The 27,316-nt window shown below is 34.3% G+C and overlaps 1 protein-coding gene and 2 long non-coding RNA genes across 3 annotated transcripts; 1 reads left to right on the top strand and 2 right to left on the bottom strand.

The window, feature by feature from the left end:
* Positions 1-324: 324 nt before the first annotated feature.
* Positions 325-12,464, bottom strand: LOC148613171 (uncharacterized). Its single transcript, XM_088586374.1, has 6 exons — positions 12,382-12,464; positions 10,092-10,385; positions 8,555-8,794; positions 7,474-7,695; positions 5,054-5,125; positions 325-2,728 (listed from the first exon to the last, which is right to left on the bottom strand). The coding sequence occupies exons 1-6, from the start codon at positions 12,443-12,445 to the stop codon at positions 2,559-2,561; spliced, it is 1,062 nt and encodes a 353-aa protein (XP_088442500.1). The 5' UTR covers positions 12,446-12,464; the 3' UTR covers positions 325-2,558.
* Positions 12,465-16,702: 4,238 nt separating this feature from the next.
* LOC148613170 (uncharacterized) lies at positions 16,703-19,044 on the bottom strand. The gene is made up of 3 exons (XR_015923131.1): positions 18,901-19,044; positions 18,335-18,678; positions 16,703-16,926 (listed from the first exon to the last, which is right to left on the bottom strand). It is a non-coding gene; the product is annotated as an uncharacterized LOC148613170 (long non-coding RNA).
* A 4,438-nt stretch (positions 19,045-23,482) lies between these two features.
* LOC148613169 (uncharacterized) lies at positions 23,483-26,649 on the top strand. The gene is made up of 3 exons (XR_015923282.1): positions 23,483-23,642; positions 25,781-26,105; positions 26,430-26,649. It is a non-coding gene; the product is annotated as an uncharacterized LOC148613169 (long non-coding RNA).
* The last annotated feature ends 667 nt before the right edge of the window (positions 26,650-27,316 follow it).

Below are 27,316 nucleotides of genomic sequence, written 5' to 3'. Positions count from 1 at the left end.
TATTGAACAAAAAGCTGCCAACTGACAGCAAACCTGTTTTCCTGCATTAAAGGGTCAAAGTCACTATTATAGCAACAAAATAGCTGCCACTCTGAAACAACAAAAGTGATATTTCATAATTTGGAACTTGCCCTTCATTTTGTCACATGAAACAATTTCTCCAAATACTTTCCAGTTCATGCATAGACAAAGTTATGCAGCCACCCATCTGGACTCCTTATATCATAGACAAAATTATGACCCATCTGGACTCCTTATATCATAGACAAAGTTATGCAGCCACCAATCTGCACTCCATATATCTCATAATAAACTTAATTTCTCAAGCAAATTTAATAACACACAAGAAAGAAAGAACAAATTACAGAATCTGTACAAAGTATTTACACCAATATGGCACACATTTAGTACATGTATATTCACTAACAATGCATTGTAAAAATTGATTCTCTTAAAAATTGATATGAACTTTCCCTGGTTATATGTACAAAATAGTTCAATGAAATTATAATACAATCAAATATATACAAATAACAGTATGTTTTCAGACAATAAATCATTACATTATTTCTAATATTGCTGTACAGAAAAAAAACTAGAGACTCTAAGAGTTTGAATTGCTCATCTGGCTAGATAAGAAACATTCTATTTTGTTTGTTTGTTGGGGTTTAACGTCCGAGCAGCAATATTTCAGCTATATTCAGATGATGAACAGGAAATAGATGATAAAATGATCATAAAATCATTCTATTTTGTAAAATTGGCCATTTTTTTTTCTTGGATAAATATTCCTAATACTTGTAGAAACAACTGTATCAATTTTCATTTAATTCTGTCCAGTAATTTGTGAGGAAAAAAAAATTGAAAGGAATAACAAAGACTTTGAAAAATGAAAATAGCTCTTACATGGCAAATTTGGTTTTAATTGACACATTAGTTTCAGAGGAGAAGAGTTTTGAAAAATAGTTAATGGCGGACGCCAAGTGCTTGCAAAAGCTCACACGGCCCTTTGAACCAGGTAATCTAAAAAAGTCCTGAGACAAATATTGACAACAGAAGAGTGCATATCAACTAAACTGTACTATTTCATACAGTCGGGAACAGGTCATAAACAATATATAAATTTCAGAGAAGACTATGATAGTTTTTTTTTTTTCACAAAGGCAAACTTAACAGTGTTTTGTTCATATTAAACTTGTATTTTATCATAGTAACAGGACTGACCCTGAAAGCACAAAAGAACCATGCACCTCTATTTGGTTTCAAATATAACTACATGAAGTTCAGTGTAAGTCAATTAAATTGCAGGCAGATATTGTTCATATGTAATTAGGTGAATACAGCTTCAAATGAAATTCACGTAACGTTAACTGCATGTGAAAAGTTAAAATCAAATTCACATAAAGGCTTAATTCACATAAATTTCATATGAATTTTGTTAAAAATTTTAACTGCTGATTTCATGTGAGAATCATGATAAATTCATGTGAAAATCATGATAAATAATTTTGCCCCTGTAATATCTCTGCTGTACAAATAACATTGGAATGGTGAGAGGTGGAATTGAGTAGCAGTCTTTGTGAGAATCGTGCCTAATTATAATCAAGAGGTTCATTAGAAAAATGGTCCAATACACATGTATTGTTATGTAGGTTTTAAGTGTTTTCTAAAGAAATTTACATATTTTACAAATAAAGCCAAAGTAAAAGATATATGTCGGTTAAAAGCTATACTGGAAGATGCCAGCAAAGAAAGGGTAATTTACTCTTAAACAAAAATTTCAAAAATTTGCATTGATTTTTTTCCATAACAGCTAGACAAACTTTAGGAAACATTTGATGTTTTCCACACTATGAAGCAATCTACTCAAGATATATGTCGTAAATTTAAAAAATGTGGTAATTTGATCCATAAACACCCCTCCTGATTCTTAGATGAAAAACACCCCTGCCTGATTCTTAGATGAAAACTTACTTCATGAAAATGATTTGGGTGATTTCTACACATGAAAAATTGCATCATTATGTTTTTCAAGTTTTTAAAACACATGAAAACATGTTTATCATATGTTTATAGCCAAAATGAAAAACATTTTTACCATATACTGGTCCTAAACATATGTTTCCATATGTTTTAAAACACATGAAAATATATAATGCAATTTTTCCTGTGTACACTGAAATTGTCAAAATAAACACAGGCACAATATTATCACATAAATTTCACCTGTGTCACGCAAAACAATTCTGTGAGTAGTTCAAGTGAAATTCATATGAATTGAGTTATAATATGAATATCACATTAAATATTCACATGAAAATTACCTGAATATCATGTTTAGTTCATGGGAAGCTCGATTCACAATTTCATATGCAATAATATTTGCCATGATTTGATACATGTACCAACAATTGTCAAAAATTGCTTTTCAATACATGTATATTTACAAAAATAAAAACAATACATGCAAAACTCTCTGAATACATTTGTCCTTTGAGAATGAAAGACATGCAATTTTTGATATGTTAAATATTTCACATTTTTACAAGTGCATCAAGCTACAAAAAGCAAAGTAAAGATTTCAATGCATAAGCAATAAGAGAGACTGTCAAAACAACAGGGTTAAAAAGTAGATTGTTTCCATGGTTACAATTGTTTGTGTTGCAAAAACAATAATTGATGGTTCTTTTATTGAAGTTCACAAACTTTTTGCATCCCAGGTATCTGTCTGAAAAAGGAAAAAAAGAAGTAATTTACTGATTGGTTCATACAGTTTTGCACCTATATATATACACAAATATATATATATTTGTAGACATTAAATGTATTCCACAATTCATAAACATTCTTAAATTGATTTTTTTTCTTTTGTCAATCTAAAATTTCTTAACATAGCTTCTAAGCTAACAGAGTTTTTGAAATTACTGATTTGAGAAAAAAAACAACACTAGTTAAGGAACAATTGTCATTTTTTCTGTCAATGAAAAAATAACCTCAATCATGTGGATATGGTCCACAGTAAACAAAGTAGATTATTTTCAAGCAAACACCACTATCATTGGGGTTATTTCAAATAGACCAAAAAAATATAACAGTCATCACTAAATTATTTAATTATAGTATTAAAATTCAATGAGAAAATCATTAAAAAAAGATGATGACATCACAGTCATATTACAAAATTTGGTCTACAAGCTGATTGACAATGTTTTTTATTCAATCAGAAAGTGTGTAACTTCTGAAGTTAAATATTTCTTTCATAAAACTGCGTTTCCTAATTTTAAATAAATTAAGATGTTAGTCAACAGTGGAAAGAGGCAAGCCAAATATTTTCCTGCTAAGTCCGATTTCATTATAAAAAAGTTTGTGACCCCAATACATTTAAAGTGATAATTATATAATCAATGCAGACTTCCAGTACGTCTTAAGTAAGTACTTTGGGTCATATATTGTGTTTTATGAGAATTGCAGTAGTCTAATTATATGTGAATATATGTGTTTACACTATGTATGTTTATAAACAACATAAGATATTACAATGTTTCAATGATTATTCTTTAAAACAAGGTTTTGTTTGAGTTTGGTATTATTTTGGGATTAAGAAAATGACCAAAAATAAATTTGTAGAACTAATTAACACTTACCAAGGGGGTTAGTCATGCCGGCATGGCTAATACATAGGGTTGGTAGGATAACAAAAATCAAGCAAACTTACTAATCCCCCTTAGTCATCACGTCATGACTAACCCCTTAGTTGGGGTAAGTTTTATAAATAAATTTTTCACTTATTTTGTTAAATCCAAAATAATTCCAAATTCAAATAATACCTGATTTTTAACATCCCATGGCAGATATTTCATGTTTTCAGGGTGAGAATGATTCACCATTAGAACAGACCCTGTTTTGTGCTAGTCCAACACGCCAACCTGAGAATTTTAGTGCTACATGATGCTTACAGAAGCTATTACATCCCACATATATAGACAAGCATGTTACCCTACTCTGACACATAAAAAAAGGGTGCACAACTAACTATTTAAAAGTTTTAGTGGTGATTTGGCCAGGGATTGAACCCGCAACCTCCCACTCTGGAGGAAAGCACGCTACACTGAGACCCTCATTGCAATTCCCAGAGGTGTACAATGGTTAATATTTTCATTCATATAATATTAAAATATGCAAAGATTGTCAAATCAACTAACTACCAGTATACAGTTTTTCTACACTAAAAAATACCATAAATTAACTGTATAGGTCATTCATTTTCATTATATGTATTTTATTTTGTCAAATACATTGTAGGCTTAGATGCAGTACTACCAGTGTTCATACGATACAATGACCCCTACAAATTATTGAATCCAGGGTTAATGCCTGTGTATTATATGAAATATTAACCCATTGGGAGAGCTTACATAATCTCCTGGCAGAGGTAGATTTACATGTGCCTGTAACATAATTTTAGGGGGAGGCAAAAATTGAAGCAGAGGAAGAGCTGATTTTTCATAAAGATAGGTTAATTCAATTATCACAGATTCATCACAAGGAGAGAGAGGGGAGTTTAAAAAAAAAAAAGCAGGGGGAGTAGATTTATCATAAAAAAGGTTGAAATATCAAACATTGGGATAGATTTATCTACGAAAAATGTGCTAACTGGAATTTTAAGATGTAAAAACCTACATAGACCTTGAAACACTGTGCAAAACAACACAAAAGCCAGATGTAATTTACTTAAATGAAAGCTTTACAAAACAGTGTTACTAATCCTTAAAAGTTTTGCTGATCCTTAAGTGCAAAAGCAGAGACAATAAATGTATCAATTTTGTAGTGTACTAATTTTTGCTATTTTCGCGGTAGAGAGAAAAGTGATTTTTAATACTGTATAAAGCTTATCATTTTTTTTAAACCTGGAAAATTAATACATTTACAATACTCTAACCTAGCTTTGATCAAAACTGATATAAACAAGAACATACACAAAATATCACTTAGAGAATGCAGACAGTTTTTTTTTTAAATATTCCCCCTTTCTCTCCTTCTCATTTTCACTTACCAGCACCATAGGCATCCAATGTGTAAACATAATCTGATTTAGAATAACACTTTCTTGTGGCTGTCTGAAAGGCTGCAATTAGAAAGCAGAATATGATCACAGCCTGAAATCTATTGACAGTTGTCTTGTACCCAATTGATTGATTGATTGTTGGGGTTTAACGTCTGAGCAGCAATATTTCAGCTATATTCAGACAATGAACATGAAATGGATGATAAAATGAACATGAAATGATGATGAGATGAAAAAAGGGGATGAGACACAAGGATAATAGGGTCGAAAAATTTTGATTGCCACTAGAAAAAGGGATAGGTAAGATTGGGCAATTTAGCCTCCTGTGGCGGAACGCAAAGGTTCCTACTCCTATCAAATACCACAGCAGGGTTCTTTAATGTGTGAAGAACGTGATATCTTTGCCAACACAGTGCACCACTATGGTTTGCGGCTACGTTTTCCGTATTATAGCCTGACAAACCCAGCATGTAACATGCCACAGGTACCCCATTCCACCACCTGGGGCACACATCCCAGTTGCTCTGTGGGCAGAGCACCTAGCCCCCAGCTAGGTTTCTGAGCACTATTTAGTTGCCTTTTACGACAAGCTTAGCGCTGCTGCAGGCCTATTCTTTTGACACCCGGACCTGCACAGGGTCCCAATCTTTTTGACATAAGGCCAAAACAAAAAATAATCTTGTTTCCTGCTACCAACAGGAAAACAAGGTCAATACATGTATGGACCCATGTCACCACCATATATTTGTCAGTGTCTTCAATATGTACATAAACTCGAAGCAAATTAAATTACTATATCCATATGTAATGTCCTAATAACAGCATATACTACTGAAAAAGTGACTAACTTCAACATGATAAAATGTTGAAAAAATTAATCAATAATAAAAGATGCACATCTTCAATATGTATGTACATTTTTGTAAATACTGTGCAAAATTTGAATTTTATTGGTACTGTAACAATACTTTTTTTTGTGTTACAGATTAAACGAATTATGTACCATTCAAAACATAAAGTGACAATAATATTTTCAAAAGTATAAATTCTGGATAAAATCTAAATTGAGAATTTGAATAATTCAATTTACAAGCCTTTTACATGTATGTATGAATATTAGTTATACATTACATAAAAAAATATTCAAATTTTGAGTCTCTGTACAAACAATTTGTGGATGGAAATAATATTGAAAAGTGGATGTATTTTGTGGATGCCAATTTGAATACAGTGAAACCTTGAAGCCTAAAAACTCAAAACCTGTCTACAACAGACATATGTCTAATCCCTTCATTGTACTTTAAAAAAAATAAAGTTACTTTTAAATGAAAAATGTTGCTGATAAATGATATTAACAATTAATGATAACTTTGCTGATAAATGATAATAACAAAAAATGATAACATTGCTGATAATATTACATTATTTAATATTTTTCAACGAGAGGAAGTTTCTCATGCTGATCTCGTCGAGCAGCTTTGTGGCGAGACGAGATGAGCATGAGAAACTCTCTCGAGTTGAACAAATATTTGAAAATCTTTTTATCGCTGTTTTGCTGAGGTGTAAAGTATTAGTTTTCTTTTATTTTTATTTTCCTGACCTAAATATGTAAGTTTTATAAGAGCTGCAAAGTTTCATTTCGGGACTATTTTTTTCAGCAACACACTACGTGACATCACGCATGTTGTGCAGCTGTGATACACATCATTTGAAAAAAAAAATTGATTAACTATGATGTTTATGTTTAATATGTGTGGAATAATTTAGGGATTTATTCATTCTTATCGGGTAAGTTACTGTATTTAATCATTTCCCATTATAGACTAGAAAATAATGCCACAAATTAGCCATTATTTCACACACAGTAAACAAACAGACAAATATTCCTACGCTGTTGCTTGTATGTCATATGAGGACATAAAAACTAGCAATAATTTTCATTCTCACTTGACTGGTGTGAGATTGAAAATTATCGTACAGCAAGATCAAAGGGATTTTAAACAAGATAGCGATACATGATAATTACAAAAAATGATAACATTGCTGATAAATGATTTTAACAATAAATGATAATGTTGCTGATAAAAGTAAATGATAATTAAGGTTGCTGATAAATGATGAAGCTACCAATAAAGTTAGGCCAAAAAAAATATGTGTATTTCCTATTACACCTTTGAAAAAAAATAGTGTAGGCAGGTATGGATTTACCATTTCTTTAAACTTTTTCCATTGTATCTATGGGAAGAAACATTCAGACTTAAACAGTACTTATTGAAAAGTGATAAAAAAAAATAAATCTTTAGGGTAAAATATATTAAGCTGAAAAAAATAGGGTGGGTAGGTGGGTAGGATAATAGGAAACACACATCTTCTTTTTAATTTGGCCTTACTAATAAAGCTAATTTTACCTTCATCCCAAGCTTTCACACACATGTAGCATCCACTTTTTGTACCAATACCACTAACTTCTGGATCAAATGGCTCTTTGTTACATGTCAGACATGTGTAGCAGTTTATGCCCCCTGATTCTTGATCGTAATCATTTCCACCACCTGGGTTGATATTTCCAGGAATCTCTTCCTGTTCGTCCCATTTATTTTGGAACTCATTAAATGTGCCATCATTCCAGCCTGAAAGTAGAAATTATACCTCTTAGCTAAATCCTATTATTTGTTTAAAAAGGCATCCCAATATTTTTTTTTTTATTTTTGGGACAAGAAACTTCTTGTTTGCTGTATTATGAAGTGTTAATACTGTTAAGGGTTTGTACATGTAGCTTGATGAGAAAAGGAAACTGTTGCATTCAACTTTGACCACTTTAATGACCTTAAAAATAGATATTGTTTAATCCCACAAATTTCATGTCCATATCCACAGTCTGGAGATGTTGGTCATTAATGTGTCTTTGTGTCATTAGTGATTATATTACTTTTTAGTTTATAATGTCATATCGGTCAACTTTACAATTTAAGTGTGTTTTCATAATTTTGACCATATGTCCCGCTTACATGATTTTCAGGGCAAATTTGTCTCAAAACCCGATGCTGTTAAAATTTCCTACAAACCCTTTAACTTATGTTAACAACAGTAAAATATGTTGCAACAATGACCTTCCACATGTCCCACCTAAACAAATGCTATGGGGCTTGGCAGGTATGCGAGGCATTGTGATCATTCTGTTATCATGGATTTATTACTCTTGCTGTTGCTGCCTTTCAGAGCTTTCTTCAACATACTTAAAGTGTTTTTTTGTTGTCATTTTTTGTTAAATCAAATTTTGGAATCCTCTGGGTTTTATCAATTTTTTATCATAAATATTTTTTACCCAGTGCCCCAAAACCTATGACAAATCCAGAAAAAATATTTTTCCAGCCAAAATTTCAAATGCTTATATCTCAAAAACCAGTACACACTTTGAAATCCTTCAAACAGAGGAGAGAACATCCCTAACACATATATTTTTCTTGGCCTAAGTTGCCTAGTACCAACCTCCTGGGTTAACACCTTCAGGATAGAGATTGCTTGGAACCTTATTGTAAATTTGACGGACTGTCAACAGGAACCCAGCTTTGTTGTCTTTTCTGTTATCTGTGACAAACTGTACAGTAAGTTCATTTCTTGTTGTCTTAAATGACCTTAACTTGGCAAGGTCACCATCTAAATATATCCTTCCACAAATACCCGAGGCAGGAATTCCAGGAAGTAGTCGTGCATTATCTACTCTTGGACCTGTAGAAATATACATGTACATCTGTCCAATTAACTCTTATACAATTCACTTTGTTTTTGTTGTTTTTTTTTATCAATATAGATTGTCAGTCACTGAAACAATGAACTAGTATATGAAAAGTGGTAAAATATACACAATTTCACAGTGTAATTTAGACTTGCTACAAGTCCCTCTGTAATATATATATATATTATTTGATAGTCATGAGATTTAATCAAATAATATATATATTACAGAAAGACTTGTGGCAAGTCTAAGTGTAATTCATTTATCTCCCATTTATCCGGTGTTTCTAGAAAAGGAGAGGAGACTTTAACAGCTTACCCTACCGGTGCACCTAGTCTATGCCCCAGTTTTTAGTGGTGTCTGAGTTGCTCATTTACTTTTGTTTCTTTCTATGTTATTTTGATTATTTCATGTTCTTTGTTATGTTTTCCCTGTTTTTGCATGGCGCTGTGCCATGTATTACTTTCCTTGTGCCACGAATTCATAACAAGCCCCACGTGTTAATTTGGTGTGTGCCATGTATTCAGATTTGCATCATGCATTGCGAATAGGTACCGTATTTCCCAATTACTCATTTTTATTAATCACCTATACCTGTCACAAATCTATATGGCTGGTGCTTGGTTTATTCTTATGGTAATTTCAATATTTTAATTGGTGATTTACAGGGGTTTAATGTGTTAGGGAATAAAAAAAGCTGGATGATTTCAACTGGTTTTTTTTTAAATGAACAAAATTTGAAATCTTTTCATTTAATAAAATAAAGAAAGTATCAAGAGTTTAATCCAATTTGATAAAGATCTATGTGATCGGAGAGGGAGGATGAGGATCTTAATTTATGCAACAATGTCTTAACGATCTCAGCAATTATCTGACAGAGAAAAGCAGTTCAATTTCTCTAGAGCTGTGGACCTATGGTCAAGCCTAGGGAAGGGAAAACTTTACCTTGTTATAATTGAAATAGACAATACAGACAGAAAAAAATACCATAGTCGGTTTCTATGTTGTAACTTGTGCTATTAAATATGTCACATTCAACCTTATGCTTTTTTTGGCACGTTATTTTATGCGAGAAAGGACACGTGCCACGATAAAAAAATTGTCCAACCAGAGAGTTACCCATCTGTTCATTTTGATCCATGGAGTTCCTTGGATCTATACTTACAGTGATACAGGGAGGTGTCTTATGATTTGGTGAAAATATAAAATGAAAATGCATACAATGAATGTTAACAGGCACATATTTTTTGCCTTACAGACTAAACTGAATACTATACAAATGTGCATTACCATTAAATAACTTGAGATAGTCAAAACACTTCTTAGGATAACCAGCTGCATCATACTCTCCATGTGAATCCACATCGAGACTAGACAAAAGAATTTCTATTTGGTGATCAGGTTTTGCCTTTATGTACACAATGCAGTTCCGTCCGTCTTCATAATACTGAGGGTTGGACTGTGACTGTATAGTGTCTTGAACTTCTTGAGACATACTATATTTGGTCTTGTAATATTCTGTGTTACGACAGTACTGGTCGGTACATAATGAACAATACTCTGTTGACTGGACAACAATATTTGCTGTAATAAAAAGTGAAATAATTACTGAGAGAAACGATCATGGAAGTTCAAGTATGTACATATTAGAGTCAAAACAACAAAACAAAGGCGATAAAACTATCACAAATCTTTTCTGCCAGATGCAGGGTTCATACAGTATGAAGATCACTGATAAAAGACTTATTTTCCAGTCCAGAAAACAGAAAAATGGATGAAGAAATGGAGGCATGGTGTCACACTGTGTGCAGGCTATACATGTACACTCCTTCAAACGCTCAGGTTTCCCAATTTTGCGTTCCTGCATCGTTTATCATGCATTTACACATCATTTTGCATTCATTTAAAATGCACAATAAACACATTATATAAACGTTCATTTAAACGCACATTGGGAGCATGATACAAGTGCTCACTTATTTTTGTACTTTGATTTCATTGATTCAACTGTTATTTTCCTATTTTTTGCAATTATTTTCTTTTCTTTTTTTTTTCTTCATTATTTGTTAACATTATTATTTTTCATGGTTCATCTGTCGTGTGTTTCAATGCACAATAGAAGTGTTCATTTTTGTGCATGTGGTTAGCATTTAGAGTGCATTTGGGTATCATGTGTGCGGGAAACCTAAACGTCCCAAGGAGTGTACTTTGCTCATTATTGCCAAGTTAAAACAAAATTTTCTGTAAATGTATTTTAGGGCAGTGTTCTCCCAAGGCCATTGAAGAGCTGCGCTTTACAGCACTTTCAAGATTGAGCCCTGTGCTATTGAGATCGCTACTGATCTATCTTGCTACCAGCGCTGTGCTATAAACCTAAATTTGAGAATTAAAAATCAATTACAACAGGAAACGTGTGTGCCCCGATGACTTTTACAGCATCCTCCAAGGTAATTAGCAGTAAACATGCTATAGTTAGTTCATCACTGTGTGACCGCACAGGTGTCTGAAGCCGATAAAAGTTGCCATTGCCGACAAGATTCTTTCATCAGTCACCCCACCTGCCCACAAATTAATTTTAATGAAGGTGTCAATCCGATATTAATATCTGATACTAAACCAATCAAAACTGACTATGGTAAAAATTCACTCAAACCTGGCCAAAAGCACGTGCCAATTTAAGATGCCAAGTTGAACAATTGTACCATCACATGATGTTTTCAACATTAGGAAGCTAATTTACCTTATTAAAGAACATATAAAATTCCCAAACAATATTTATTCCATCAGATACTTCCAAAATACTTGAACAGAAAAAGGAAATAGCCGTCTTTTGTTTACATTGCCATGTTGTTGTGTATCAAGAGCATGTTTTTGGCGGGAAAATTAGTTAAGAAATAGATCATAAAATTCCCCAAGTCTAAAAATAGTACAGCAAGTGTGGGGCGATTTGTTTTATAAATCATATTGGGTTTTTGTCATAAATAAACTACATATAAACATAATATTTATAAACAAAACAAAATGACTAGAGTGCCAATGTCGTGTAACGTGCCCAAAATACAGCGCTATCTGAAAATCCTGCAGAGAACCCTGTAGGGATGATACATTTGTAACATTATCATGAAAATCAGGGGATCTCCAGTACTTGGCAATCACAATCCTAGTATATACCAGTACTATTGTCCACAAAACTGGAATAAAAAAAATATTCCTGTATTGAATATACCAGTATTGTACAAGTATTGCAATTTTCCAAAAAATATATTAATTGTGTATACATGTAGTACTGTAGTATTGTGAATATTCTAGTATTTTATACCAGTATTGTAACTTTGCAAAATATTTATTTGCAACTTCTTCTGGACACAGGTATATTATTATTATGATTATGAGGGTCGGCATAGTAATAGCAATACTGGTAAGCTCGTTGATGTTTAAAACGTACGGATTTCTGGCATAGACGCAGGTAAATTTTAAGAATCGGTACTAATATGCTGTGTAATAATTAGAAAGTTTGTTGAATTAAGAATAGAAACGATCGAAGTTCAAATTATTTGAGTCCTAAAACTATCAAATTTACCAGATGATTCCAACAAAAGTGTAATAAAGTACAAAATAAAAATGTAAACAATCCGATTCTCCATTTCGAAACCGGAAGACAGGTAATACAGGTAAAAATTACTTCCCTTTAACTCGTGTTGAGGTTATTTCCCCTTTTCCAATTTCTCTACATCTATGTATTTCAAAGATGAATTACCAAATATGCATCCTTAATTGTTATCCGGGAACTAAAAGTTACTCCACCATATCCTATTCCAGAAACAATATGTTGAACAGAAATCCATGATCTCAAGGTCCTTTTTTTCGAAACTATGAAACATTAGATGACAGTTCTAAACACTCTACGTTGTCATTATTAAGTGTAAGTTTTTGTAAGAATCAGGGAAAATGGGAAAATCATATGCATCCATGTAAAAACACCGGTCTGACAATATAATTTCACTCCAGGATGCCGCTAAATTCTCTACTGGAAAAGACCCTTGTTAATATTGTGATCCCTGAATGCCACTGGATTTTCTCACGGAAATTTGTCAACAGAATGTTTATAGAGAAGTGAAATATTTTACAGGGTATCCTGCCATTGAAATGTTAATTTTCAGTGCATTTCAATGAAATGCTACCTTCTACTTTTTCCTTGATTATGATGGTGCAAATAGTCATATCAAACTGTCGAACTGTTTTTATCAATTTAGATCGAGGATCAGAATTGATATATAGCAGTCGCCAGAGCCTTTAACTTTGTAAAGCCTGATAGCATCTGTAATTATCTTACACTGCCATAGGAAAGAAGTCCCATCTGCATACATGTGTACCTCATTAAGATTCAAATGTAGATGGTTAGGTCACCTTTATAAGTATTTCTAATCTATCAAATTCAACTTTATGTTATTTTCGTTAATAAACAAACCCAAATAAACAACTTTTGCTGCAAACTGAATTTGCCTATTAATTTGATTTGTATTAACAATAATCAAAAAAATATTTGACCTCTATCCTCTTATATTATTATGATCAAGACGTGTTTTTTTTACGCGTTTACCCGAATAAACCAGTCGTTCAGTTTCGATATATTGAAGCTGCCTATTTATTTTTAGACGCATAATAAGCCATTTGATGTTCAGCTAAAAATGAAACCTTACAATATTATTAATAGTCAACAATCATAGAATTGAAATATAAAGAAGGAGGAATAGCTGTCCTCAGATGTCGTCATGCAGGCCCCGGGTGGTTACGATCAAGAAAATTTGTATAAATAAAAGGGGTTTAGGGCTCATATATTGATTTTCTTACTATTGGATTAATATACGCATTTGCCTGTATAAACCAGTTGTTCTTTATAGTTTATTCAATGTATCGATATGAATATTCAAGTTGCCTACAAATTCTGTATTCTTAGATGCATAATAAACCATTTGATGTTTAGCCAGAAATGAAAACCGTGCGAGGTTATAAATATTCATCGATCATAGAAATGAAATATAAAGGGGAATGCAGAGTATCAAATGGAAGAGCTGTATTCAGATATTTCCCGCAGGTCCTGGCGGATCCATGAATTTACAAAAAGGGGGCAGTGGTGCCGATTAAGAAACTGATATAAACAGTTTAGAAGTCCCAGACAGGGACTTCATTTTCTGTTTCAGGCTATTATTTGCCGTTCAATTTTTGCCAAACTTTTTAACAAAGTATAGCATAACCCCCAAAACCATCCTGATAAATCACCCACTGTATCGTTTTTTATTACAGTTACTGTCTCGCGACTTTGAAAGCCTGGAGATGACAATTAAATAAAATGAAACTTTGCTTATAGACGATGGAATAGTCGTTTTGATAATGCATTTCTCGGGAATGGTGTCAGTCTACGGTGTTGTAGTATTGCCTTTTGTAATATTTAGTGATCATTCTATTTGGCTATTCGACCATGTTTTATTGTGATAGAGCTGTAGGTGCTTCAGGGCCTTAAAAGTGCATGGCTAATGTTTCCTGTACAGACATAATTGTTGAACTTTTATTCTTAGACTTTTGTGCTATGTTAATGTACATGACTGTGGAACTAGGTGCCCAGAAATTAAGCGCTTTTACATGACACAAAGGTTTTTATGTAATAACTTGTAGGACTTGAAATACGTAGTTTATCGACCTTGAGACTAAGCTAGTTTAGAAGGACATTTATCTAAGGACATGTTTAATTTCAATTGCGGCTTAAGTTTGAATAACAGATAGTTTCGAACTGGAGACCTTTAAATTGAGTTTTGACTTAATAATGTAGAAACCGGGAAAAACCAACTAGTAGTTTGTAGTTCAATTATGCAATATGTTTGAGAGTTTTGTTTTCATTCAAAAATGGCGCACTGCTACGATGCATCTCGAATTTTGTTGAGTGTTTATTACATGTCCTTCGTAAGAGAATGGTGAATTGAAGAAGTAAATCAAATACTTCAATATTAACCATTTACAACAATATTCTTGTGTACAGATACGTTTGAATTCAATCCCCGTACTTTCCTTTTATCACATATGTTTGCAGTTTGACGATTATTTCAGGCGTAAAAATTCAAACGACCGATATAAATTGATTCAGTACTTGAGTATTTTGATTTTTCATGCAATAATTCACCCACTGCCTGATTCTTACAGGGACTGACACTTAATATTTTGATGATCACTTTTTGTTTGCTTCATAATTATTTCATGTATTTTGCGAAATACACGATAGTTGCTGTGATTAAATAACCTCCTTCCAAACCATCTTGAATCTGTACCCTTAGTAAATGATTGAGCGTTTAATTTACACGTGTACATCGATAAGTTGATTGTTGTTGCTTGTTTTATATTATTGCAAGTATTTCGTGAATAACCAAGACTAGAACGAGTTAAAACCGAAATCACGTTGAAACCTATCGGGATTAGGAAGGGAAACATAGTAAGAAACACCAACCGTCACTGGAATGCCAGAAACATATCATTATAGGGCTTATATGCAAAACCCCGAAAATTAATCCTAGCCTTCCTATGGCGGAATAGCACGAATAACAACTTATGGTGTTCTATACACTTCACTAAAATGATTGTATCTGTAGATGACGACAGCACTACATCATTATAAAACCGCCTTTTAATACCCCCGTATCGAATAAGAGGGGTATACTGTTTTAACTTAAAGTTTGTCCGTGCGTCCGTCCTTATCAATTTTTCTCATCTAAGCAACTAATCATTACAGTGGCTTGGAATTTTTACAGTCATATTCTTCCTGTAGATATGCCATATGCAGTGGCGAATCCAGGGGTGCAGGGGGTTGGTATCCTTCCTTTTTATTGGAAAATTTGTTATTGTGTTATGCAGAATTGACATTTGGAAAAGGGCAAATAATGTCCTAGCAATCCTCTTTTTTCTGAGGAACCCGGGCTGGCACCCCTCCTTTTCAATTTGTTTGAAATCGCCCTGCATATGGTGGGATCCATTTTAAAATAAGAAGCCCCTGTTCATCGAGGATTTTTCTTATATCGTGATTGAAAAGGAAGGGGGGAGGGTTCACTGGTAAGAGATGATCGCTCAGATTTCTTGCTCTTTCTTCTTTTTTTGCGGTTGAATTAGAAATTAGCACTAATTTAAAAGTTTTAAGACAGATTGATATTCGTGTAACACGTCGTTGAGATGTTTTGGCGGGAGAAAGTCTGAAAGTGAAATTACCGATTTTATGTCACGGTGTAAATTATCGAATTTTTTTTTACACCGGGAACTTTCGGTAAATCACTGCGCATGCTATCTACATAATAAAAAGTAACAACAAACCATCGATCAATGTCCAGTATTAAATCAAATCTTTGCTTTCGTGTTTACTTACGTATTCAGTTTGTTAGGGGAAATTTTCGATATTTTTTTTAGTAAAAAATAAAGTATTTTATTGAATCAAACTCGGTAATACTTGGTGAGTCAACTGCATTTTTAGAAACTAAGCAACCGTTGATTGTCGACATTTAGCTACTACCTTCAGCTTGAGGAGCTCTGGGGAAAACAAAAACAAAATTACTTCCATTTTATCTTTTCTAATGTAATCCGTCCACCGATACCGTTTTTACAAAAATAAGTCCCCAAGAACCGATTTAAGCCAGATTGGACAAGCCCACTGTCTTAGTAATTAATGCCCACTGTGCAATCACACCACTGACTAGCGAAATCACAAGACTTAGTGTGGCAGTGGTATAAAAGAGTTGAAATTACTAGCATACCCTCCGTACAGGGTGTTTTATGTGGTATTGTTCATCAAAGGAGTATTTTCTGTCTTATGATTACGTCAAAATTCATTCGAACAAAATGTGACAGAACATGATTGAATGAAACAATGAGTGGGTGTGAATTTTATTAAATTGGCATACTCATAGAAGACAAAAAAAGACAGTTGAAAGATATATCATATACCGGAGTACATGTATGATATCACGTTAATATATGGATATATAAGTTATATCATGCAAGTCAACAATTTAAAAAAAAATGTGAAAGATTTATATTTCAAGAAATACAACAAAAAGATGTCTCCAGTCTGTTTGTTGGTGACCCCAACGATCTGAAATCAAAGAAAAATGTATTGTATAGCTACTTTGATGTACATTGCCAAAGTACGAAACGTCAAATAAAAAAAAACTCTTTCATAGCACTGCCACACTTGTGACCATGCTTTTGGAATTTCGGCTAGCGGTTTGATACAAAAGTTCAGGTGGTGATCTTGTTTACTATTGTTGCTTTGTATGTATTATTTTGGTTATTTTATGTTCTTTGTTGTGTATATCTGTTTTCCTAGTCTGTCCCTGGATTGCTTTTTTATTTCCGCTAGAATATTTGTTCCCTTGATTACTTTTATACATTATGCTATCTACAGGCGCGGGACTGGAAGCATTTTAACCTACTCAATTCACATACTATAAAGTAAATTGCAAAATTTCAACTCAGAATTTAAATGAGAAATCATCATGATGTTGCTAAAAAGTAGGCTGGTCAGAAATCATAACAGTCCAAAAAACAAAAACAAGGTGACACCGATAGTATGTGATATGAGATATCTGTCCGTGCAATACCCCTTTTTTCCAGCTTATCGACACAAATATAATGTGTTCCTGTATCCTTTTACCTCAGAGTTACCAAACAATTGGTCACAAAAACTAGGAAAAAATTAAAATGAAATAAACGGAAGCATATTTTCCACTTTTTATATCTCGTTTAATAGAAAATCCTTTTTTTTTCTTTTAATTTTCTAACTTCGTATGATCTTTTGCCTCAGCTTTCTAACAGTATCAAGAATGATACTGTTAGGTTTAAGTGATGTCATTTGGCGATTTTCATAATCAGAATTTATCAAAAATTTTGATAAAAAAATATACATATTAATTAAGTCAATTTAAGCAATTTGTCGGTGGAAAAGGGGTGTATATGAGCATTTATAGCAGAAATGACATTCTATCATACAGTTATGGAAGTCCGAACAGCCCTGATTTTTTTTCAAATTCTTTACCAAACATTATATCTGGGGATAGAAATGGTCATTCATAGATAGAATGGATAGCTGAACAATTGAAAAGGAGAACATCGAACATAGACTCAAAACCTATGGAATAACAAAAAGTTTAATTCTTCTTAAATCAATAGGTAACTGTAACTATCCTAGTTTACCATTTCACTCGCTGTAAAAGAACGACTTTTGGGACCAACATCTAGCAGTACCACTTCAATTTTCATGGTTTAAAAAAGTTTCAATACATAATGAAAAAAATGCTGAATCTGTCTACGCACTGGACATTGATTTAGCTATATCTTAACCAATATATCTTAATTTTCTACAAAGTAAACAATACTTTCCAGCTAATGGGGGGAGGGGGCTAAATCCCGGAGACCTTCTGCGTCCGCCACCACCACGCGAAAGTACCAACTGAACCTGACCAGAATGTTAGCACAAAAGAGTCTATTATGTTAATTCTTACCACAATTTTACTTTACTATTCATCAGTGCCAGACGATTCTGTCGAATCAATGACGGGCTCTAAACTATTTCCCACTAAATTAGGTTCGTCTGAGCCTGCTTGAACCTCGTGTGAAACGTGGTGTTGGCAATGCGTACCGCAACATGAATACACGCACTTTACAATGACATGTGCCTCTTGAGATTTGGGGTGACTATGGTTGCACTCTGCATCGTTGTGGCAATGTATGTGGAATGGGCAATGACAATCCCTTCCGAAAAGCTCTTCAGTCCATCTCTTGCCGACATGGTTTTTCCTTTGTGTCGGAAGTAAGAGTCGTCTGCTCTGCACAGGGCTGGAGTTAGCTAAAAAAAAGTAAAGTAAAATTTTATTTTTATGGTATTGGAATTAAGCGCTTTTATAGAGCTACACTATTTAACACCATTTAAAATTTCAATCAGATAATTCAATATAAGACACCTTCACGATCCTGTACCCCCCCTTCATTTTGAGTACAATCACTATTGCTCCGTTTTGTCAGGATTTTTAATTCATTCACGAAAAAAAATGTATCAACAAATAGTCACCTAAAACAGTGCATCCGATGAAAACTAAAATAAATAAACTAACTCCTGCCATTTTATTCCTTATTATTAAACGTTCAAGGCAAGCAGTTATGGTTCTTTGATTGTTTGGATTAAGGTTTATTTACAAATTGATAACCACGAAAAACTGGGTGATTTCGTCACTTGGATTTCCATCATCATGTAAACACATGGCTCTTTATACATTCCTATGTTAACTATGTAAAATTTGAAATTTTGAGAAAAGAAATTTTGGAGGTAGTATGAGTGAATCAAAAATCAAGAATAATAATAAAAAAAAAAGGTTTGGTTTTGATAAATTCCACTGTACCTATCTTTTCCACTTATTATAAACCAAATTATTTCCAGGGACATTTTATTTGGTATTTTCATCGTACTAGTTTAGAGTAACATTTTTCTGTTAACAAAAAGGTGTGTGCAGATAAACTCAACCGACACACCAACCGAGCTTAATGCAGCTTTGAATTTTGATTGTGGTTAGACATTGGCCAATTTAATAGGATACAATAATATAATCAGAAATGAAGGGGTCATATTGGTCTATAAATCTAAACCTCCAATCCTAATAAATTAGGACAAAATCCATTGAGTGGTTTCCGAGGAGTTACATCCTCAAAGTTTTCCTACAAATTCAACAAAGTCCCATAACTCCTGTAAAATTTGTCCAATCAAAATGGCGGCACAATTTTAGAAATCCGTACGAGGGTCCACCCCTATGAACTCCTACCGTTAAGCTGTATATATGTGTGGTCCCTGCATTACAAACCGACTATATCAAATTTATAATTTCGCAAGTTTTCATGGATTTGTGAACTAATGCCACAATTTAAGTTCCTTCTAGATCTGTTTTATTATACTTAATATCTGTATTTATAAGAGTATGGTGCATGTTGAGGAGAATAAGAGTATTGTTAACGTTACATATCTGCACGCCTTTTACATTTTTTCCTGGTAATGCGGGTTATCAGGCGCGTAGCTGCCGTTAGGCAAAAAAGCTTTTGCCTGCACTTAATTTTGCCAATTTTCTAAAACGCTATCTCCGCGGGGCTTGGGGGGGGGGGGGGCTAGCCTCCGGACCCTGATGGAGGCCTTTAGCAGCCCCCAGACACCCTGCCGTAATTTTGCCTACACTTCAATTTGGCCACAGCTACGCGCCTGGTTATTGGTGGAATCGGATGCGGATTTCATAACGTCATACATGGATTTAGGTTACAGACCACCAATTCAACCAATGAGCATTTGGAACGTACGCAAAAATAGTCAAACGCGGAAATTACCCCTGTTCCTCATAGTGCTGTGAAAAAAAGTTTTCATCTTATTTAAAAAAATGAAACAGTTTCTGAAACGAAAAACATTTCTGTACATTTTATAGGTGCATTTTGCTTCTTGTGATGTGAAGCCTAATCTCCATAATGGTTTCTAAATATACCCCTATCTTGTGAAAACACTGGGATTCCCCCATGCTATTTATAGACCCTTCACTTCCGGTGACCAGTACTGCACTGCAAGTCTGCTAACCCCACATGCCATTCTGAGGATTGCGAGCTGACATATGTAGAATCATGCTGATATATAGTCCTCTGCAGGTTATAGTTAAGGTAAAGTCCAGAGAAGCCATTGAATATTGTGAAATTAGCATAGAAGCCTATGGGAAGTGGAATTAGTGGTTTCTAGCCTGGACCATAAAATTTGCCAGGAATAAATTGGGGTTACAGATTTTTTAACTGCTTATTAAATAATTTATTAATCTGTTGATAAATATTCAATAACATGTTAACAAATATTTCATCAACATGTGCATAAATGATTTATTGATATCAATAAATAGGAAATAAATTCCTCAACGGCTTGTCACAACGGGAGAAATCAACGAAACAAACTTAAAAAAAAAACTATTATCTTGAGAGAGTCAAGATCAAATTAGGAGATAAAAACTACTCCTGCACAACATTAAAAGAATACCAGTCGCACCGTAAGTGGATTGATTTCTAAACATATGTACACACACAAACACACACACACAATAGCTGCACCCAGTATACCAGGGCGTACCAGATAACGGCTAGAAACACAAAAACCACTACACTAAATCTCGGACCTTACTACTAATGAATGAGTAATCAAGGGAACAAAAATTCTAGCGGAAATCAGAAGAACGAAGTCCAGGGGAAAAGATCAAGACATGGAAAACAGACAAACAAATCTAAGAAGATAAAAGTAACTAAAATGATACATTCAAAGAAACATGAGCAAATGAGCAACTCGAACTCCACTAAAAACTGGGAGCATGGACCAGGTGCACCGGTTGGGTAAGGGTCCTCTGCTTTTCTAGAAACACCCGCCGAGTTGCTCATAAAAAGTCAAATCCGGGTTAGACGAAAGAAGAAAGGAAAACTATGACACGTTGAACAAATCACTTTTCATGGCGCAGATGGATACACCTTAATGGTCCACGAGTTCATGATGACAACCATAAAACTTCTGTTGTGAAGAATCTGTTGGAGACGGAAACATGTGTAGTATACGCCATATCCACTTACAATTTTTTATGAATGAATAGAAGTGAACTTAACCTGTCAATGACCTGACACACTAACACATTGTCTTTACGAGGACACGAGAGGCAGCGTTAAGTAGAAATACAGATCATTGACACCTATTCAAAAGTTTGTTTTATTTATCTCAAATTATATAAACATCACAATACTACGGGGCGCCAAATGGGACGCTTGTGGTTTTGTACTCAAAATTCAATTTTGTACAGACAAAAGTGAATTTTGTTCAACAAAAATGAGTTCAGATAAGCAAAATTTATAACATGCTATAAATTTTCAATTTGTGTCACAAAAGTCAATTTTGTATGCAAATTAGTTTGCAGATTCCTTTGGATATGCAACAGAATTCTCTCATCACGATTTTGTAAGGTTTCTCATTGGATATAGTAACCGTGGGTCTCGCAGTCGCAAATTTCCGATTACTTCGAGCAAGGACATATCATATGGGTGATGAGCTACAGGGACGAATCCAGAATTTCATATTATGTGGGGGAGGCGCACAGTTACATTTTTTTTTAGCTAGGTTAAGTTTTTGAAATATTCTTCCTGGTGAATCGAATTTTTTTCTACTATCTCTCGTTGCAAAGGGTACGGATGAGATCAGTTATAGTCTCTCAGGGGATCGGAACTTACGGATGAGATCAGTTACAGTCTCTCAGGGGATCAGAACTAACTGAGCCGGCTCAAAGACAATTCTAAAGGTGACATAGAGCAGTCCTAGAGTCAGCTCTTCTGAAAGTTCTACTATCAGAACCGGCTCTACGAGAACATTTCTGGTAGTAGAGCCGTCTCTGCTAGAACTGTCAGAAGAGCTGACCGATAACTGTTTTAAATCTCTCATAGAACTGTTCTTCTGACAGTTTTATAACAGTTCTGTGAAAGGTCAGAACTGATCTCATCTGAATATTCGCTATTTTAAAGACTTGAAACCTCTGCAACATTTAGTACTAAACCCCGCATCTTTATGCAAATTATACAGTACAGCTACTCGTACGTCGTGGATTTATGATAACTATTGCTCATGCCTTGACAAAATACTCACATTCTATAGCTGACATTATAAGCGAGCTTTTTAATGCATAGAATATCGTTAAAAAATTCATCATAATGATATTTGAGAAACTTTCGTGGAAGCAAAACATTACATCGTAATCTAATGAAGCTTTTGAAATGGTGAAAATGTTGCATACACCAGTGGCGCATTTAGAGGGGGTGCAGGGGTTGGCACACAATTTTTATTGGAAAATTTGTTATTCTTATGTATAAAAAAGACAAAAAATGGTAAATGATAGCACCCTCCTTTCTCAGGAACATCGACTGGCACCCACTTTTCAGAGTATTTGGAACTGGCCCTGCCCCGGGTTTCAAAAAAAATCTACGGCAACACCGATCGCGGGACGGTTCGAACGATAATTTTACAAATATTTAGAATACCCAATGATAAAAATATCCTAAATATTAACTCGGCAAGTATGATAAATATCACGAAGTCTAAGACTTCTTCGTTGAAAAGGGAACCTAAAACATCATGCTTCGGACTTCGCTTGCACTCAAGTCTATTGCTTTTCTCGAATTACTAAATAAAGGAGCTGAGTGATGCGAAGTAAACCAGGAAAGGGTTAAAGGTCTGTGGATGAAATTAAAGTTGGTCATTCAGTTAAGCAATCTCCTGCGCAGAAGGTATAGTTACTATTTTAATGATTTGTACTCACTGTTAAGCCCCACCCCTTAGTGCAAGTCAGTACAACACACCGGAAACAGCTTCGCGTACTTCTAATTAGTGCTCCTGCCCTGTGATTTTTTATCACATCTTGTAATTTAAACATGTAGCAGAATGATTACTTCTACGGAGAAGATTGTTTGTGAACTTATTCATGTTAATCAAATATTTATTAATTTTTTTTGAATGTTGATTCTAAAATCTCGTTACCTTGTCACCCTCCTCCGTAATGACATAGTTTTCGCTCTAGTTCTGGAACTTTTCCATGAGCCATGTTTATTATTTACATTAGAAAGCAATTACGAAGTCTAATGTTTATTTGTTTTAACAGATATCCAGTTATCTTTGCATCCGTATCTAGTTAAAAAGGAATTCTTCATTATGCGTCTTAATGGATAAAATGGCGAAAATTGTGTTTAAATTCATTTTTATTTCCTGCTTAATCTTAGGTAAATATATTTACTTCTTTCTTATGAATACTGGTATTTTTAAAAGGAATACTAAATATTTTTGTGCAACATCGAGTGCAATACCTTTTTTTTCTATTTTGTAACCATACAGTCATGTACCAATACAAATTGTGAACTGAAATGCTTGCATGGCATATTTAAATAACACTATAACAATAAAGTTGAAAATGATAGCACTTTCCGTATATCCGTTACACCCTTCATTTCGTGAGTTATAAAGCTAGGATATCGTGGCTTCGAGCAGATAATTTGAGATATAAACCACTAAAATCCCCCAAATTTTTTCGTAACACAACGTTAGCCAATCAATTTGCACGATATGAGTGACGTTGACCATCAGCTGGTTGCATCCTATACGTGGTTTAATTGTTGTTTTCGTGCTAACATATATACTCAATATACTGTTAGACCTGGTTTGCACTTTTGTGTGGTATTTGTAATACATGACGGACTGAGGGGTTTCTTAAAGTCATTGTCTATCATTTAGGGTCCCTGACGGACGGTGTAAAGCATCGAAGGGTTTACACAGTCCCCAGCATAGTCATACCCGTAAATGTGGGTCATGGTGTATTGGGGGGAAATTAGTTGTCTTGTGACCTGGTTCATTCTTTAAATTCATTAAAAGCATTACACGTAATTTAATGTCGATCCGTGACTTAGTGATCCAATTTGTTATCTGCCTACAGCATTTGCTGAATCTTTGACCCAGCGAAATACTATTTGGGATAAAATCAACTTTCCAGTGCAAAAAATAACGTTATGTTTCCGATCGCCATTCTAAAATTTTCATTTTTATTTAAATTTTGAAACGAAATAAGTCATAGTGACATCAAATCAGAATACAATGAAAACCAAATCATGAAAGACTAAACATGTAACAGACTTCGTCCACGGCCTAATTTCTTTTGGATTCGGCGCTGGAGATATTTTTTGTTTTGATGGTGTTGGTAAAAACAAACAATTATCTCAAGCGTCGAATAAAAAAAAAGAAAAAAAAGGATTATCCACGGCCAAGAGCACACACGGCCAGCTAGGCTATATGCACTAAGTCCAGCGCCCTAGACCACTCGACCAGCTAGGCTATATAGCCTAGCTGGCCGATTGGTCTAGGACGCTGGACTTAGTGCAGGCGGTGTTGCCATAGATGTCACAGCGGTACGAGTTTGAGTCCCGCGGAGGGAACGACCAAAAAATTGCATCGCAAATTTGATAGTTCTAACATCGTTGGGAATTTTTCCAGACCTTTCTATAAGTTTACGTTATCTTCCCTGTATCAATTTGATCCGATGGAGTAGTGTAGCGAATGGAGTCGTCATATTCTGAGACGTTATATATATATATATATATATATATATATATATATATGTAACATTAACTGTATTGTACATGGTGGACATTTACCAGGTTGTGTGAAGAACGTGCAGCAGAGTTAATATTTAAATACCACATCCATTCCTTCTATATTGCTTTTAGTTTCAGAATTTAACAATGTGTGACAGGACGGCCTATCTCCGATGTAGTAGGTAGTGCGATTAAATTGTATAGTCAGTTGATATTCTTGGTTAAATGATTAGTTTGTAACTCAGTCATCGTGCGGTCTAGAGTTCGATCCTCGATGACGGAGGTACAATTTTGTAATGAGAATTATGTTTTCCCGTTACATTTGGCGCTCAACTAAAAACCCCACAGGGTTTGGTTAGCTAATGAGCTAGTGTTTAGAGTTCTACATGGAATGAAGCCTATTGAGGTGGGGGAGTGTAACAGGACGCTCTACCTACTTGGTAGTAGGAAGTGAGATTACTTGTAGGACGTTTCACCGAGCGATCTAGGTTTCGATCCTCAATTTTGTAATGAAAATCATGCTCTCCTGTTAAAATGAAATCCTTTAAAATGGTAGATCACGTCACAGTACTGTCATACAGCAAAATTATGTCTACAAGACGACGATAGACGATCCGAAAACGTGACATACAATGTATGTACCGTTGATCGATTGATTCATCACGGTTGTGGTTTCAAAGTCTTCGTAAAACTTATGATTTGCGTTCAACTGCGACATCTTATGATACTCAAAGTAAGTTAGACAGATTTTCGTAAATTCTAAGTATTTTTTTAAGCTTATTCCAGTCCATTGCAGAGCAGACGATCGTTATCGCAAATATTTAGGAAAAGTCACTTGGGTAAAAGATGGGCAGACGATATATTTGGAAAATATTGTCGTTGTCCCTTCCATATTCATTGTCACAGTGATGCTGAATGTAATCATAGCCATCCACGATCAACAGAAGAAAGAGTAATGGTGAAATGTGTTTTATCGTGCTGTGGAACAAGATGCCATTATCGAGCGTCTCAAGAAGCAGCAGACGACAGTGCGCCTAATTCACGTGAAAACCATTCAAAGCTATCTTCAACTGTAGATTCATCAGAATTATGAAATGACAGGTAAATATAGAATTATACAAGCAATACGATGATGTACAAATCGTCCCACTACATTTAATGTCAATTTAATGCAAATAATTATACTCCACATTTGAAAAGAGACTTAATATGATTTTCTTGAATTGCTAAAATATTATATGAAACACATAAGTATTTTGATTTTGTCCATGGCCTTAACATATGCTTTTTTATAAACAGACTAAATCAAAAAAAAAATTTCGAAAACCACAATAAAACAAAATATACCAGCCACAAATATCCAAGTGTAATAAGCAGTATATGTCTTATTTTTCTAGTTTACAGTTGCCTGCCTTTTCATTTCAGGAAAAGCGCTTGTGGATGGAATTGAGGTTCTACTTACTAAAAAATAACAAATTAACAAAAACAAAAACAAAAGTATCATAAATTGAAAAATTTGTACTGTATGTATTCTTCTTTGGGTTATCCCAGACTGGATTGTTCCTCAAGCTAACTTGTGAATGTGTATATTCTGCCATAGAAAATGGAGAAATAATTTATTAATGAATAAATAATAGACCGATGACGATCCGCTTTCCCCGTAGTATTGAAGAAGAAAAAAAATTGAGAGAAGGGATTACCTTTTGTGGAAGAATAATCGAAAGAATGCAATCCAGGGACAAGGACCAGACATGGAAAACTGACATAGACAAGAATGAACATAGAGTAACTAAAATTATACATACAAAGTAACAAAAGCAAATGAGCAACTCGGACTCCACTAAACACTGGGAGCATGGACTAGGTGCACCGGTAGGGTAAGCGTTCTCTGCTTTTCAAGAAACACCCACCGAGTTGCTCATAAAAGTCAAGTCCGGGGTAGACAAACGAGGAAAGGAAAACTGACCAGTTGAATAAATCAGTTTTCATGGTGCTGATGGATACACCATAACGATCCACGAGTTCATGATGACGACATAAAACTTCTGTATTGATGACTTCAATCTTGTAGCAACTTAACCCTGTTCCAGAAGCCTATTTTTAAGAAGTATAGCGCAATACAAAAAATCTGCGTAGTCTCGGCAAGCTCTGGTATAACGTATGAGTTGCGATATGAACACTCAATACACACGCAGGTGCTGAAGGGATGTTGCCACAGATGAAAGGAAAGTTGACAATTCTGAATGAAAAGTCATTATGTTTGTCGTAAAGCTTGGTCAATAGTTTTCCTTTACCATCGATTTCTAAGTGTA

Source organism: Perna viridis, chromosome 6, assembly GCF_037379345.1.
Source record: "Perna viridis isolate PV_CMFRI_1.1 ecotype Kerala chromosome 6, ASM3737934v1, whole genome shotgun sequence".
In the NCBI taxonomy this organism is placed as follows: Eukaryota; Metazoa; Mollusca; class Bivalvia; order Mytilida; family Mytilidae; genus Perna; species Perna viridis.
Note: the sequence above shows the minus strand (reverse complement) of the source record. Positions and strands in the feature narration are given on the sequence as shown.